This window comes from Rana temporaria, chromosome 1, assembly GCF_905171775.1.
Source record: "Rana temporaria chromosome 1, aRanTem1.1, whole genome shotgun sequence".
In the NCBI taxonomy this organism is placed as follows: domain Eukaryota; kingdom Metazoa; phylum Chordata; class Amphibia; order Anura; family Ranidae; genus Rana; species Rana temporaria.
Window position 1 is genome coordinate 563821834 of NC_053489.1, and position 17173 is coordinate 563839006.

The 17173-nt window shown below is 42.9% G+C and overlaps 1 protein-coding gene across 1 annotated transcript in view; it reads left to right on the forward strand.

The window, feature by feature from the left end:
- LOC120921901 (plasma kallikrein-like) overlaps positions 1–17173 on the forward strand; it is a 106085-nt gene that overhangs the window by 74382 nt on the left and 14530 nt on the right. The window contains exons 12-13 of the mRNA XM_040334406.1: positions 3414–3589; positions 12827–12919. Of these exons, the coding sequence (XP_040190340.1) occupies positions 3414–3589; positions 12827–12919 (269 nt within the window). The remainder of the gene's footprint in view (positions 1–3413; positions 3590–12826; positions 12920–17173) is intronic.

Below are 17173 nucleotides of genomic sequence, written 5' to 3' on the forward strand. Positions count from 1 at the left end.
GATCAGCGCCACCCCCGCCGGCTATTGCCTACAAACCCCAGTCGGACCGTCCTACAGCACCACCTCCAGTGGCCACGTATTCTCAGCAGCCCAGGTTCAACTCCCAGGGCTACTCACAACCCATCAAGTTTTTTCGGTGTAAACAGCTAGGGCACAAAAAGCTAGACTGTCCGTTGAATCTACCCAGGCAGTCACGGAGACAACCAGAAAGGGGGAACCCCCACACATCCATGCCTGCAGGCCACTGCGTTGAGGAGGAAGAACATTGGGGCGTCCTGCACAAGGCAGATCCAATACAAGCAGCTAACCAGGACAACAAGCAGCAACACAGGCAGACTGTCTGGGTCAATGGAAAGGTAGCCAATGGCCTACGTGATACTGGGGCCACCATGACACTGTTACAGAAGAACCTCATCCCAGAGAGCCAGCACTCCGGAGACACTGTAGCCGTAAGAGTAGCGGGAGGCACCGCCTTCCGGCTACCCGTTGCCCGTGTTCACCTGGATTGGGGGGTTGGTTCAGGACACGTGAATGTGGGAGTGATGAAGGATTTGCCAGCGGATGTACTACTGGGGAATGATTTGGCCCCCCTTGTTTCTGCTTACGCCCCGATGTGCCCCGCTGAAGCCAACCCAGTGACTACCTGTGCCCAGACCTGTGCTGCTGAAACCAACCCGCTTGCTGCTGAGACCCGGGTAAGACTATCTTCCCCGACATGTACCTTAGATCAGGCACAATATCACAGTCTAAAATGGGAATGTGACAAGTTGGCCAGTGGGATATTGGAGATGCAACGACACTACGTATGTATTATGAGATGTCCCGTGGCTTGAACATTGAAATGCACAAACAGGCTGAAATTGTCAAAAGGTTAAATGGGATTTGCATCCAGGTTGTGCCTTATCTCGCCCAAGAGCATCAGCAACAGGTTTTGGGAGCCATTGAGAGAGCAAAGCAAGTGACTGTTCCAGAACTGAATTCCATTATTCACCCTGCAACCTTACAACTTCACCATCAGCTACCGACCTGGTAAGCAAAGTGGCAATGCTAATGGGTTGTCCAGGCATTGGAGGAATGGAACCAGGGCTTTTTTTCAGGGGGAACTTGGGGGAACTCAGTTCCACCACCTCTGGCTCAGACCCTTTGGTGCCTGCTCACCACAATCACTTGCAAACACAGAAATCTGGTTTCTGTGTTTACAAGTGACAGCTCTGCACTCTGTGTGTAACCCCCCCTGAACTCTGCACTCTGTATGTTATGCAATCCTGATATTTAATGCCCCATTTAAGACCCTTCTACTGTTTGTGAAATCTAAACGGGGTCGTTGTTGAGTTCCTGCACCTATTTCCTGAGAAAAAAAGCTCTGAATGGAACTATGGACTAACTTCAGAGTCAACTCGTCTGGGGTCGCCAAACCTGATGGCTCCAAACCACAGCTCACAAGTCCTCCCAGGAGTGCCACAGGTGTGTGTATATGATAATGAGATACACACTCAAAGTGGGGGTGAGTATGCCGCAATGGAAAAGAAACAGAAAAATAGTTTTTTTTAAAAATTAAAAGGATTTATTAATGTCAGTAAAATACAAACTCTTGTATTCAGCGAGAGATGATAAATATCTTTGCAAGGAAATAAAAACAAAGTAGCTCCGTTTGGCGTCAGGCCGCCTATGGGCAAGAAAAACCGGGCATGCGCAATGCTTGTGCGTGTCGCCCCATGATCGTTTCGTCACACTGACGTCATCAGGGGCATGTTATTTCTTATGATATTTGCACTGTACTATATATATATATATATATATATATATATATATATATATATAGAGAGAGAGAGAGAGAGAGAGAGAGAGAGAGAGAGATTTCTATAAGGAGTATAACAGCCCTAGCTCAGGACTAAGAGTTAATGCTCAGTCATCAAGCCAGACCAGGACTGCCTCTACCCTGGGCTCCAAGGGGAAAGCATTCTCGACCTCCAGTTCTGTGGTCTTCTCCAACACCTTATTAACTCCTCCAAGGCTGCTGTAGTTAGGTTCAGCAATGTGCTTGTGAGGCTAGGGTGCTGCTCCCTCTGTTGCAGACTCTAGAAGAGGGAAGGGGTAATGTGTACTGTACTGTACAGTAATCTCTAACAACCAATCAACAAGCATAAATCATGTGCTGTAACCTCTAAAAACTAATCAGTGAGTCATAATGTTTACTGTAACCTCTAGCAACCAGTCAGTAAGTGGTAATGATATGCTGTAACCTCTGGCAACCAATCGCAATCGCTGCCTGATCTGATACAGAAAACTGATTTTAAGTCTTGCTGATATTTATTGTATGTCTCTAGGTGGCGAGCGAAATTGCATGGGAAAGGGGGCCCAAGAATTTTTTTGCGCAGCTTCCAATCAATATTAAAGATGGCCCTGGCCATATTGCTGTATCAGGAGCTGGGGTTAGAGCAGGCTGGGGTCTTTTATGTGCAGCCTTAGATGCAAATAAATCCACATTTTTTATTAACAACCTTAGGGTACATTATAGTCACTCATTTGCGTGCTATGCAGATGAAACTCACTGCTTTACAAGAGCATATAATATGCATTTGATATGGCTCTAGCATAACTGAAAATGTAACCATGTTTAGAGATGTTAATCATAAAACATTGTTTTGTGTCTCATAAGTGAACCTGCATGACTATTGAGAAATACAATTGGCAAAACACTATGTGCAGTAAACCTTGCTTATTTCACACCGCATAAAGACACTTAAGCCCTGTACACCCGATCAGTCCATCCGATGAGAACGGACTGAAGGACCGTTTCATCGGTTAACCGATGAAGCTGACTGATGGTCTGATGTGACTACACACCATCAGTTAAAAACCTGATCGAGTCCAACACGGTGACGTAAAACACAACGACGTGCTGAGAAAAATGAAGTTCAATGCTTTCAAGCATGCATCGACTTGATTCTGAGCATGCGCAGGCTTTTAACCAATGCTTTTGCATACTAACCGTCGGTTTTGACCGATCGGTTAGGCGTCCATCGGTTGAATTTTAAAGCAAGTTCTAAATTTTTAGACCGAAGGATAACGGACCGATGGGGCCCACACACAATCGGTTTGGACCGATGAAACGGACCTTCAGTCAGTTTCCATCGGTTTTGACCGACCGTGTGTATGAGGCCTAAGGACCATTGTCGAAAGGCTTTTGTTCACTTCAAGAGACGTTTGTATTGAAGTCTACGGGAATGCAAAAACCTGCTTGGAGCAGGTTAATGCAGGTCAGAAGGAGGTAAAAACAATTATACACCTATTCTGTATGAGCTCAGAAGCATTTTAAAGCATTTGGTATGGGATACTAGAGGTTGACAGAGGATTTATAGAAAAGTCATTCATTTATCATTTTTTCTTTTGTATCTTCCTTTTGTGTCTAGGTGGCACCTCCCTAGATTTTGGATAGTTTACAGTGGCATCTCAAAACTGTCAAACATCACTTCATTTACAACCAGGTCTGAAATTGAACAAATTATAATTCATCCACATTATACTGGTGCAGAAAATGGTAGTGATATAGCACTGCTAAAACTAAAGACACCCATAACATACAACGGTAAGCATTTTAGTTTAGATAAATAAGACTTTGACATAAGTAATAAAATCAATCCAAAGCAAAAATTACTATACTTGGCTATAAGTAAATTTCTTTCTTCATCCATACCTGCACAGTATATTTTTTAAAGTAGGTTATATATGCTATTTGCTTTCTCAGATTGTTGCGCATGTTTTTCAATTGTAGCATATTAATGAATTTATTTTATACTGTATTAATCAGATCTGTGTATTTGTTTTTAGTTTATTCTGTTTTTTTCCCCCGTTATTCATACAGTGTCTTATGAAATGATAATAATGATGTAGGTGTCTATTTACACAAATATTGTTAATATTGCTTAAAATATGTAAAATATCAGTAAGCTTGGCTAGTGATTAAAGGTGAAAAAATAGTAAGCATTTTAAAGTCATTTTGCAAGAGAAACTTTTGCTTGAGAAGTGACAAATCTTCAAAATTACTTTAGAGCTTGTAAGAACTTTTTGTGTGGGGGTATGCCACTTTGGTCAATGTTTTCTTACTGGAGACTGGGAAATAAAATGTATTTACATTTTTTTCTTGACATTAGTGTAGAAAATCTAGTGCGACTGCTTTTTTATTCAAAGATGTATATCTGTCACGAGCAGATTCTCCTGATGAGTGGCGTGTTCTCACTCAAGTCATGGGGTCTAAGCACTAACCAGTCTTCACCAGAGCTCCTGATGGTGGAGATAGGCTTTCGCTGTGTGCTAGTGCCAGGTTGTGGTCCTCAGGATACACCCCACCAGGAGGTGATCAAGCCAGGGTGCAGTATCAGATGTAGCAGATAGGTATTAGGGATGGGCTGAACACAGCTCTGTGCGGTTTGCAGCAGAACTCTCAAACAGGGGAAAAGTTCTAACACAAACGGCGAAACATTAAAAATAAAAAGTGCCCATTTTGAAGGCTTATGGGGGACACGTATGAATGCATTTTTTTTTTATATATTTTTTTTAGGCGCAGTGATTTTAATGATGCTTAAAGTGAAAAAGTAAAAATAAAAATATCCCTCTAAATATAGTGCCTGGGGGATCCCCTTAGTCTTCCTGTAAAGTGGTGCATCTGTAGCATGCATAGACCATGCTGTAGAAAAAAAATCGAGTCAAATCAAATTTAAATTGACTCACAGTTGCAGAAAGAAAAAAAACGCCACGCCAAAATAAAAAAAAAATAAAAAAATCGGCATTGGGTCCTCCCCCTGGCACTTTTTTTTTTACCGGCACTTTTTTTTTTACTCTTCTGTCATTGGGGAAACCCATTGACAGCTAATGACTCATCAGTTGTTAAGGACACTGCAGCCAGCTTAACTGCCCCGCTTATAATTTCACCCTGCTTGGGCAAAGCTTTGCCCAATCAGAGCACAAAATGCACTGTAGGACGAACACCTAAACACCCTGCAAATTCAGGTGTTCCTCGAACGGGGTGAACAGCCAATGTTTGGCCCGAACTAATGCTTGAGCTAAACTATTTTCCCAATTCTAATAAGGATCAAGCAGTAGCGTAGTTGGTAAGCAAGCCAAAGGTAATAAGTGGTTGCAAGTCAGGATCAAGTAGAGCCAAGCCAAAGGTCAGTAACAAATGGTGTCAGGTTGGGATTCAGCAGAAGATCAGTCAAGAAACAAGCCAAAGGTCAGTAATGAAGATACGGGTGGCAGCAGGAGTGAACAATTGGCTGGAGAAAAGCACAATAATCTAGCAAAAAAGGAAAGGCAAATGCATGGCTTAAATAGGAAGTTCAAGGGAGGAGCAAGGAGTTGAAGGTTCACCAGAAACAAGATAGAAAGTAAAAAAAAAAAAAAAGACAATAAGAAGGGGGGGGGAAGAGGAGGGTACCAAGGAACCCTGGAACTTTTATGCGGTGCTAATAGAGTAATAAACGCAAGTAGAGAAAAGTATAGAAAAATAAGTAATTTTATTTTATAACAATAAATATATATAAAAACCATCCGATAGATGTTGAATAATTTGCCTTAAAGACATGAGTGTAAGAAGACCTGTTGCAGTATTTGCTCACTCTACATGTTTCGCTCATATCTGAGCTTCTTCAGGAGCTTGAACAGGTAATACTACAAAATATAAAAAAAACAGGGGGAGGAAATACAAGGGATGGAAAAAAAACATTAATGAAAAAATATATAAGTGCAAAATATAACAGCACAGCATATAACAATATATATTTGGGTAGTGCTAACAATGGTAATTCATAACAACAGGTAATGTATATAGTAGGATCACATATATAAAAAGATGCAGAACAATGGTGCAAGCAGGCTTACCACATAGGATGGGATCACTTCAAGTCATTGAAGGCATAGTAAAAAAGATAATCGCACATAACGTTGTCACTACTATTGGAATCAAGCATCAAGAGGGTTCCGATTTTTAGTCCAAAGCCAAAGCATAAAAAGAGCCTAAAATATCAAAAATGTAAATGTATAAAAATCAATAAATTTAAATTGATGGTACAGATGGGTTCAAAATCGCCCAAATATCAGGCCAAAAACAACCCAAATGTAAGATAGTTCTAGATAGGATAAATTAAACAAAACATACCTCGCTTGAATAGTAAATAATAGAATCAATGAATTTGCACAAGCAAAGAAGCAAGAGCAGCTTTGATCATATAGAATTTTTTGATAGGAGAACACTCCAAATTCCACCAATAGACTAGCAACAGGAGGTAGATAGGTGCCTCAAAACAGTTGCACAAAAGTGCAAATATCTATAAAAAAAAACAACAAAAATGGGATATGTATATCAGAAAAAATATATAAATGGACCACCAAACAACCTGTGATGGGTTACTAACGCCATCACTCGTAATGCATTTGTGGTGTTTAGTGAGGCCATACCTGTATTCAATAGCGGTCCCAAATCCATCCAGAGTCTGGAGGGACATTGAAGCGATCTAGCCTGGAGGTGGCTCTAATCGCCAGGGTGTTATGCCAGGGGTTGCGGCTAGTTGCCGCATTATTATATACCATCATGAATTCAGCTTTAAACCTTTCTTATAAATAATTTAATTTAATTCCCCATTTTGGGGGTTTCCTTCCTCTTTTTTCTTCTTTTTTTCTCCCCCTCTTTTTTGTTTATTTTCAACAAATCTATGGATTTATGAATAAATGATGCTGTTAACCCTTATGGTAATGATGTTAATAAATGTTATTATCATTTACTCTTGTTCATGTCGCCTTTTGGGTCTGGCGTTTTTTGTGTTCTAGATTTGGTCCGAGCCATACGGACACAGGGGGACTGTCTTTGTTTGATTGTTTAATCAATCTTTTGGTCACTGTCTAGTCCCTTGCTTTTTGACTGTTTGGGCTCTGTTTCTCTGCTCCGGTTTTGTGATCTTTGTTTGTCCTCATTTTGCTGCTTTTAGTTTACATCTTATTTTGCAGCCTTTGTTCCACCTATTTTCTTTTCTAATCACACCCTCAGTTGTCTTCTTCCCCTAACCAAGATGGCGTCAAGCGCCTACGCTGCGTTGTAGCCTGTTCCTGCGAGGCATGTTGTGCGCATGCGGAAGACATCTCCGCAGCCATTGGTTTAGGCGTACAACTGATGGGCGGAGATATGGCGTCATTTGTCATGTGTCCGCGTCACGGTGGCGTGCGTCAGACGCCGTCGTGATGGTATATAATAACGCGGCAACTAGCCGCAACCCCTGGCATAACACCCTGGCGATTAGAGCCACCTCCAGGCTCGATCGCTTCAACGTCCCTCCAGACTCTGGATGGATCTGGGACCGCTATTGAATACAGGTATGGCCTCACTAAACACCACAAATGCATTACCAGTGATGGCGTTAGTAACCCATCACAGGTTGTTTAGTGGTCCATTTATATATTTTTTCTGATATACATAATGTATCCCATTTTTGTTGTTTTTTATAGATATTTGCACTTTTGTGCAACTGTTTTGATGCACCTATCTACCTCCTGTTGCTAGTCTATTGGTTGAATTTGGAGTGTTCTCCTATCAAAAATTCTATATGATCAAAGCTGCTCTTGCTTCTTTGCTTGTGCAAATTCATTGATTCTATTATTTACTATTCAAGCGAGGTATGTTTTGTTTAATTTATCCTATCTAGAACTATCTTACATTTGGGTTGTTTTTGGCCTGATAATCGGGCGATTTTGAACCCATCTGTACCATCAATTTAAATTTATTGATTTTTATACATTTACATTTTTGATATTTTAGGCTCTTTTTATGCTATGGCTTTGGACTAAAAATCGGAACCCTCTTGATGCTTGATTCCAATAGTAGTGACAACGTTATGTGCGATTATCTTTTTTACTATGCCTTCAATGACTTGAAGTGATCCCATACTATGTGGTAAGCCTGCTTGCGCCATTGTTCTACATCTTTTTATATATGTACTACTATATACATTACCTGTTGTTATGAATTACCATTGTTAGCACTACCCAAATATATATTGTTATATGCTGTGCTGTTATATGTTGCACTTATATATTTTTTCATTAATGTTTTTTTTTCCATCCCTTGTATTTCCTCCCCCTGTTTTTTTATATTTTGTAGTATTACCTGTTCAAGCTCCTGAAGAAGCTCAGATGTGAGCGAAACATGTAGTCACTCTTGCAAATACTGCAACAGGTCTTCTTACATTCATGTCTTTGAAGCAAATTATTCAACATCTATCGGATGTTTTTTATATATATTTATTGTTATGAAATAAAATTACTTATTTTTCTATATTTTTCTCTACTTGCGTTTATTACTCTATTAGCACAGAATAAAAGACCCAGGGTTTCTTGGTACCCTCTTATTCCCCCCTTCTTATTGTCAAGATAGAAAGTTAGTTTGTCCAAGGGTTTAGGCAGGGAGCTGTCCAGCTTGCAGGTGGCTCGTCAGAAAAATCTACTGCCTGAAGCAGCAGAGATCCTGGGTTTCTTTCCTTCCAGTATATCCTCTGGATGTCTTAGGGCCAGGTTTATGAGGGAACTTCTGGTAAAATTCTCTTGCTAATCTAGGGCATGGGTGTTCTCAAGTTTCCAAGAATTTTCTTCTGGCCCATATCCTTCCCAATAAACCAGACACTATCATTTGCTCCTAGAATCAAGAATTTTCTCAGCCACAAGTTGTCTTTATCTTGCACCTCAACAGCTGGAGGAAGTTTAAGAATTTTCCTAGAGAAAGGGTTTTCCTTAAATGGTTTGAGCAAGGATTCATGCAAAACAGGGTGCATCTTCAGACTGTCAGGAAGTTTTAAGCGAAAAAGTGACTGGGTTAATTTGAGCAGAAATCTGGAAAGGTCCCACAAACTTTTAGCCCAGATTTCAAGATGGAACATGTATCATCAAACTTTGGCTAGTTAACCAAACTGTCACCCACATTAAAGGTAGGAAGTGATCTGCAATGTCTGTCAGCAGTCTCTTTGTAACATTCCTGAGCCTCCTTCAAAGTCTTGATAATTTTCTTCTGAATCTCCTGTAATGTACTTAATCTGTTGGTAACAGCATGAACTGGAGTTGAGGTAGGGAGATCAGGAATACAAATTGGATCATACACTGTGTATAACAACTTCAGCCCGGGAAGTTTGTATCCCCTTAATGACCAGGCCATTTTTTGAGATATGGTACTGTGTTATTTTAACTGACAATTGCGTAGTCGTGCGACGCTGTACCCAAAGACAATTTTTCACTTTTCCCCCCCACAAATAGAGCTTTCTTTTGGTGGTATTTGACAATCTCTGCAGTTATTTATTTTTTGTGCTATAAACAATAAAAAAGTGCCAATTTTGAAAAAAAAATAAAAATATTGTTACTGTACTAATGACAATGGCAGGGAAGAGGTTAACATCAGTGGCGATCAGAGGGTTAAGTGTGTCCCTAGGATGTGCTTGCTAACTGTGTGGGGGATGATCTGACTGGATGAAATAGATGATCTGCTTAGCAGGAAGACAAGATCTCGATCTTCTTCAGAGCCAGAGGCTCCATTAAAGCTTTGATTTCTTGCATTTAGCTGAGCAGGCTAAACAAGAGAAACAAATCCATTCCACCTGGACAGCAAGGATGGAGAAATCTACACTTGTGACTATTGTATTCAGACAATCACAGCATCCACGGCTGCCTCAAAACCTGAACAATGACTCCATCTGATAGGAGCCCGTCACTGTGTTACCAACAACTTCCCACCTGCCTTCTTGGATTTTGAAATCGACTTTTGGCAAGTCAACTGGTGCCAGCAGCACCATTCAGCAGGGATCTGCTAAAATATATGACCAGCTTAGGTCCACATTAGAGTATGTATCATGCCGCGTACACACAGTCGTTTTTCGGCATGAAAAAAAAAATCCATGCATGCTCAGAATCAAGTCGATGCATGCTCGGAAGCATTGAACTTCATTTTTTTTCGGCTCGTCATAGTGTTGTACTTCACCGCGTTTGGATACGGTCGGATTTTTGACTGATGATGTGTAGGCAAGACTGATGAAGTCAGCTTCATCGGATGTCCGACGAAAAAATCCATCGGATTAGATTCCATCAGATATCCGATCGTGTGTACGAGGCTTAAGAGTCTGCAAAAGTTCACCTTTCAGCAGGACAATGACCCTAAACATACAGCCAGACCAAGAATGGAATGGTTTAGATCAATGCATATTTATGTGTTAGAATGGCCCAGTCAAAGTCCAGACCTAAATCCAATTGAGTTGTGACATTTGTACACCATCTTATGTAAAATTCAAGAAAGAAATATTGAAATAAATCCAATTGAGAATCTGTGCCAAGACTTGAAAATTGCTGTTCACAGACACTCTTCATCCAATTTGACAGAGCTTGAGCTATTTTGGATTGAAGGATGGGAAAAAATGTCACTCTCTAGATGTGCAAAGCTTATAGAGACATCCTCAAAAAGACTTTCAGCTGACTAACTCGCTTCTGGGCATGCGTGGGTTTAAAACGTTGTTTTTGCCCACACACGATCATTTTTTACAACCCGAAAAACAACATTTTAAAAAACGACATTAAAAAATGCAGCATGTTCGAATTTTTTTTGTGAAGCCCACACACAGTGGCCCAGATTCAAGTAGAATTGCGCGATATTTGCGGGGGAGCAGGGCAACGATTTTGCCCTGCGCCCCCGCAAATATTTTGCGCTGCCCTCGATTCACGGAGCAGTAGCTCCGTGAATTGCGAGGGCGCGCCGGCAAATTTGCCCGGCGTAAGCGCGCGCAAGTTAAATGATCCCGCCGGGGGCGGGAATCATTAATATTAGGCGCGCTCCCGCGCCATGCGTACGGCGCATGCTCCGTCGGGAAACTTTCCCGACGTGCATTGCGGCAAATGACGTCGCAAGGACGTCATTTGCTTCTAAGTGAACGTGAATGGCGTCCAGCGCCATTCACATTTCACTTACGCAAACGCCGTGAAATTCAAATTTCACGGCACGGGAAGGCCGGCTATACTTTAGCATTGGCTGCCCCTACTATTAGAAGGGGCAGCCTTGCGCTAAAAGTAGCCGTACGGAAACTCCGTACCTGGCTTGCGAATCAGTGGTAGTATGCAATTTGCATACTACACGCTGATACACAATGGGAGCGCCCCCTAGCGGCCCCCCCAAGAATGCAGCCTAAAATCTGTGAGGCATAAGAGCCTTATGCCGCGCAGATTTTAGCCTGCAGTCGGTGTAACGAGGTTCCTGAATCAGGAGCACTCGTTACACCGGAGCAAGTAAGCACTTGCGCTGCGTAACCTATGGTTGCGCGGGCGCAAGTGCTTCTTGAATCTGGGCCAATGACTTTAAATGACGTTTTTAAAAATGTCATTTTTTTTCATGCCGAAAAACGACCGTGTGTACGCGGCATGATACATACTCTAATGTGGACCTAAGCTGGTCATATATTTTAGCAGATCCCTGCTGAATGGTGCTGCTGGCACCAGTTGACTTGGCAAAAGTCGATTTCAAAATCCAAGAAGGCAGGTGGGAAGTTGTTGGTAAAACAGTGACGGGCTCCTATCAGATGGAGTCATTGTTCAGGTTTCTACTTGAATCTGGGCCACTGTGTGTGGGCTTCACAAAAAAAATTCGAACATGCTGCATTTTTTAATGTCGTTTTTTAAAATGTTGTTTTTCGGGTTGTAAAAAATGATCGTGTGTGGGCAAAAACAACGTTTTAAACCCACGCATGCCCAGAAGCGAGTTAGTCAGCTGAAAGTCTTTTTGAGGATGTCTCTATAAGCTTTGCACATCTAGAGAGTGACATTTTTTCCCATCCTTCAATCCAAAATAGCTCAAGCTCTGTCAAATTGGATGAAGAGTGTCTGTGAACAGCAATTTTCAAGTCTTGGCACAGATTCTCAATTGGATTTATTTCAATATTTCTTTCTTGAATTTTACATAAGATGGTGTACAAATGTCACAACTCAATTGGATTTAGGTCTGGACTTTGACTGGGCCATTCTAACACATAAATATGCATTGATCTAAACCATTCCATTCTTGGTCTGGCTGTATGTTTAGGGTCATTGTCCTGCTGAAAGGTGAACTTTTGCAGACTCTTAAGCCTCGTACACACGATCGGATATCTGATGGAATCTAATCCGATGGATTTTTTCGTCGGACATCCGATGAAGCTGACTTCATCAGTCTTGCCTACACATCATCAGTCAAAAATCCGACCGTATCCAAACGCGGTGAAGTACAACACTATGACGAGCCGAAAAAAAATGAAGTTCAATGCTTCCGAGCATGCATCGACTTGATTCTGAGCATGCATGGATTTTTTTTTTCATGCCGAAAAACGACTGTGTGTACGCGGCATGATACATACTCTAATGTGGACCTAAGCTGGTCATATATTTTAGCAGATCCCTGCTGAATGGTGCTGCTGGCACCAGTTGACTTGCCAAAAGTCGATTTCAAAATCCAAGAAGGCAGGTGGGAAGTTGTTGGTAACACAGTGACGGGCTCCTATCAGATGGAGTCATTGTTCAGGTTTTGAGGCAGCCGTGGATGCTGTGATTGTCTGACTACAATAGTCAGCAGTGTAGATTTCTCCATCCTTGCTGTCCAGGTGGAATGGCTTTGTTTCTCTTGTTTAGCCTGCTCAGCTAGATGCAAGAAATCAAAGCTTTAATGGAGCCTCTGGCTCTGAAGCTGGAGCCGATTGCAGCTGCATGAGCCATTTTAAACTGATAATGACAACATTTGTGTAAAGGCATAATGGGAAGTATTTCTGTTTTTCTTACATTTCAGATTATCAACAAGCTATCTGCCTTCCCCCACGTCAAGACTTTGTGACTCCTAGCAAGTGCTGGATAACAGGCTGGGGATACACAGAAGAGTCTGGTATTTACAATTTTAACAACTTTTTCTATAGTTATAGCAGACATACAATCAGATATAATGCAAACCCATCGCAGGGTTATTATAAACATTTTCTTATTTACATATTCTTAACTAACAGTATATGAGCTTTAAACCATGCTCTGACTGACCTCTGTAGTTACAATCACTGTGAAGCATTTCATCCTCATTTTTTACTAATCATTCACTTAATTCTTCCACAGTAGCACATCTCCCCTACTCCCCTTTCAAAGCATCTGTTCTGTGTTTACATTCAAGGGGTGTCAAACTGGCAGCCCTCCAGCTGTTGCGGAACTACAAGTCCCAATTATACCTCTGCCTGTGGGAGTCATGCTTATAACTGTCAGCCTTACAATGCCTCATGGGACTTGTAGTTCCACAACAGCTGGAGGGCCCCCAGTTTGACACCTGTCCTGGATTAGAGAATAGAACGATGGAGGACTGTCAAGTTTGCTGGGAGCAGGGTCGGCGCTAGGCATAGACAAGTCAGGCGGCTGCCTAAGGCGCCAGGGTAGGGGGGCGGCAAAATCTGGATCCCCAGCTTCTCGCTGGGGATTCGGATTATTAGAATTCCTCCAAGGTCCGGCATTTTTAAAAACCATGCCTTATGGCGCCAGCCGCCAGGCTAGGGGGTGGTTGCGCCTGTGGAGACATCACCTTAACCACTCTATTCCCAGCCTGCAGTGCCGTAGCAGCGGCAGTGAGATGAGGGGAGAGAGCTGGGACGACAAGGAGCAGCTGGACGGAAGTGCTGCATGAATGATGATTGATGGTGGAACCGGCCAGGGCGGGTGAGATGGTGACAGAAGCCCCGCATGTAAGTCCGGGCTTGACACGATGTCCGACCCCCCCTCCTCCTCCTGGTCACTCGGGGATCTGTAGTGAGAAGAGTAGACAGGCGGGGGGGTGTGGGGGGGTACAGAGTGGGAACTGGGGGGGACAGAGTGGGAACTGGTGTGGGGGGGGCAGATGTGCAGGGGGCTACAGTGTGGGAACTGGTGTGGGGGGGACAGATGTGTGGGGGAAACCTATGTGCAGGGAGGTACAGAGTGGGAACTGGCGTGTGTTTGTGTGGGGGGGGGGCAGATGTGCAGGGGGGTACAGAGGGGGAACAGATATGTGTGTGTTGGGGGGGGGTTACAAAGAGGAACTGATTGTGTGGGGGAAGGAACAGATGTGCAGGGGGTACATATAGGAACTGATATGTGTGTGTGTGTGGGGGGGGGGTTAAGGGGAACAAAGGACACTTCCTGCCCTGGGGTGACAACTGACAATGCTGCTCTTGCATAGATACAGTGTAGGAGTAGGCAGGGACTGGAAGTATGTTGGGAGGATCACTAAGTAAAAAGAAAAGAAAAAAGGCTTAAAATTATAAAATGCGTGCACCCACCACCACATCTAAGGACTGGTAAGCTGCAATATGTTATATTTTTGTTCGGTTTAGATATGCTTTGGGAATATGAGAACACTAACATCCATAGCCTTGTTGTTAATGGTTTTAAGTATTTAATCTGAGCAAATGGCGGAAAATAATACATAAGCAGAGGTCATCATGAGTAAATACTGTAAGCAAAAATGTTTAGTCGATTTAGACATATGGATGGCTAAAGGCAAGCATGACCCCATTCCCCTCTTCTCTCAAGCCTTCCTTGGTGCTTTGATGTAGTAGTACAAAGCTGATCAATAGGAAGGTTCTTTTATAGGGAAAAGTTGAGATCTGCATATATATATTCAGCAGGCTTTATGCTTGGATATACTGATTGTCTTGACTTATGGTTTTCAATGATAATGATCTATGCTTGCATTGTGCTACAGAGGCAATATGAAATTACCATTACAACAGCTGTAAGTGATTTTGGCAATCTAACTTCCCACCCCCCCTTCTCTTTTGTACCAGTAGGAGATTGCCAAAAAATGAGGAGGTTTCAGCAACATTTTCCTGGGCTATCAGTAGAGTTGGGTGAACGGTTCGGGGCAAGCAAAAGTTTAGTCCGACCATCCCCTGTTCACCCGTTCGGCGAACACCAAATTGCAGGGCGCTCGGCAGGATGTTCGCCTGCTGAGCACCCCATAATGCACTGTGAACTTCACAGTGCATTCTAGGGTCCTAATTGGATGAGACAATACACTTGATCACTGGGCAGGTGCAAGGCTTTGCCCAATCAGGGCACAGAGCACTGTCAGAGCCCTAATTGGACAATGATTTGCCCAATTATGGCTCATAGTCCCACCCCACACTATAAAAGGTTCCTTCCGACAGGAAGATTTTGCAGTGTGTTGTTGGAGTGGAGATAGATAGAGCAGGGCTCAGTTATCTACTAGCGAGATTGTTTCTCTAAGTGTAGAGTGTTAGAGTAGTGTTAGTATAGTGTGAGTGTAGTGTGTCAGTATGTTGCGAGTATAGTGTAGTGTGTCAATATAGTGTGGGTATAGTGTAGCATGTCCATATAGTGTAAGTATAGTGGTGTGTTAGTATAGTGTGAGTATAGTGTAGTGTCAGTGCAGTGTGTTAGTGTAGTGCAGTGTTTAACACAGCATTACATAACATTTAGTGCAGTAAACCATTTTTTTTTTTTTGCTGCATGTTTTTTTTTTGGTCCCCAGCCTGCCCCCCTTTTTTTAATTGTCAACTAGTTATTCAGACTGTTATGCTGGTGTTCCCCCTTTTTTTTTTTTATAGTTTTTAAATTTCTGCCATTGGCTTTTCTTAATTTAAAGTGCACCAAACACCACTTTTCAATCAATAAAGTGCATCCAATCACACATTTCCCAGTTTCCATTAAATTTGAGTAATAAGCCCCCTCCCCCCCCCCATCATGTCTGGGTGTCCAACAAGGAGAGGCAGATGTTCCCATGGCACTATGAGGGAGTCAGCAGCATCTGTGTCCACAGGAAAACGTGGACATGATCCATCCTCAGGCAGGGCACGCTTGTCTCTGTTTAGTAATGTTGTCCATGCTGTCCAGCCACAGCAGGCAGAGGAGGTGGTGGACTGGCTTACTAAATCATTCTCCTCCTCCTCATCCTCTATGAACCAAGCTGACACTAGTGCAAAGTCCACTGCAGCTGCCAGAGTGGCTTATTATGCCTCGTTGTCCACAGCTGCTTCTGGCATAGCCCCAGCCTCATGCATGGAGGTGTCAGGTGAATTATTGGAACATATCATCAGCCACTTGCTTCTTGAGGATGCACAGACATTATTTGATTCTGATGTTGGTTCTGAGGTAGAGGAAGGAAGTAACATGAGCATACAGAGAGGGGAGAACACTGATAAACAACAAATTGGCAGTAATGTTCCCCAGCCGCAGCGTTTTCCCAAGTTGGCTCCAGTGATAAGGATAGAGGGGATGATGATGATGAGGTTACTGAAGCGACATGGGTGTCGGATAGAGCAGAGACGGAAAGTGAGGGGGAGGCCCAACCCCACCCCAATGAGGCAGAATGTCCTCCAGAGGCAGCCATCATGGAAGAGTAGAGAGTAGCCACCACATTCCATCAGACTGTGTAGCTGTTATCTCCCGAGCCACTTCCCACAGCTCAGCTGATCGCACTGTTGCAATATGCAATCTCTTCTGCAAGCAGATTAAGCATGGCAAAAACACCAGCCATTTGGGTACTACATGCTTGACAAGGCATTTGACTTCCCACCACTCAGTCCATTGGAAAGAGCGCCTGAAAGCCACACACAAGGGACACAATTCTTCTCCTCACTCCTCACTCCTCTTTCAAGTCTACGTCTACCCCCACTATATCTCATGCCCTCTCAGCAGCCTGCACTGACAGGGATGATGGTATAGCAAAGGGTATCAAAGGTCCTTGAAACACATCTGTAGCAGCACACCACCAGCTGTAGAGTATAGCAGGAAAATTTCTCTGCCCCAGCTGCTGCATTAAAAAAAAAAGCACTCCCTGCCTAAATTCCAGCTGGTCCAAACTGCTGGTTTTAGAATTCCTGCCTTTCCATCTGGTAGATTCTGCCCTTTTGGCAGGTTCCCAGTCTCTATTTCTTTGCATGTTAGGCCATTCCAGCTCTGTACCATCATGCAGAAGGCAATGATTTGGGATTGTTGGGCAAGGCAGCCAGCCACAAGGTCCACATTACTGCTGACACCTGGTCTAGCAAGCATGGTCAGGGACAATATATTTCATTCACTGCACACTGGGTAACTCTGATTGCAACTACGAAGTAATCAGGACAGGGCTCAGTGCTTTAGCTTGTTTTGCCGCCATGACCCC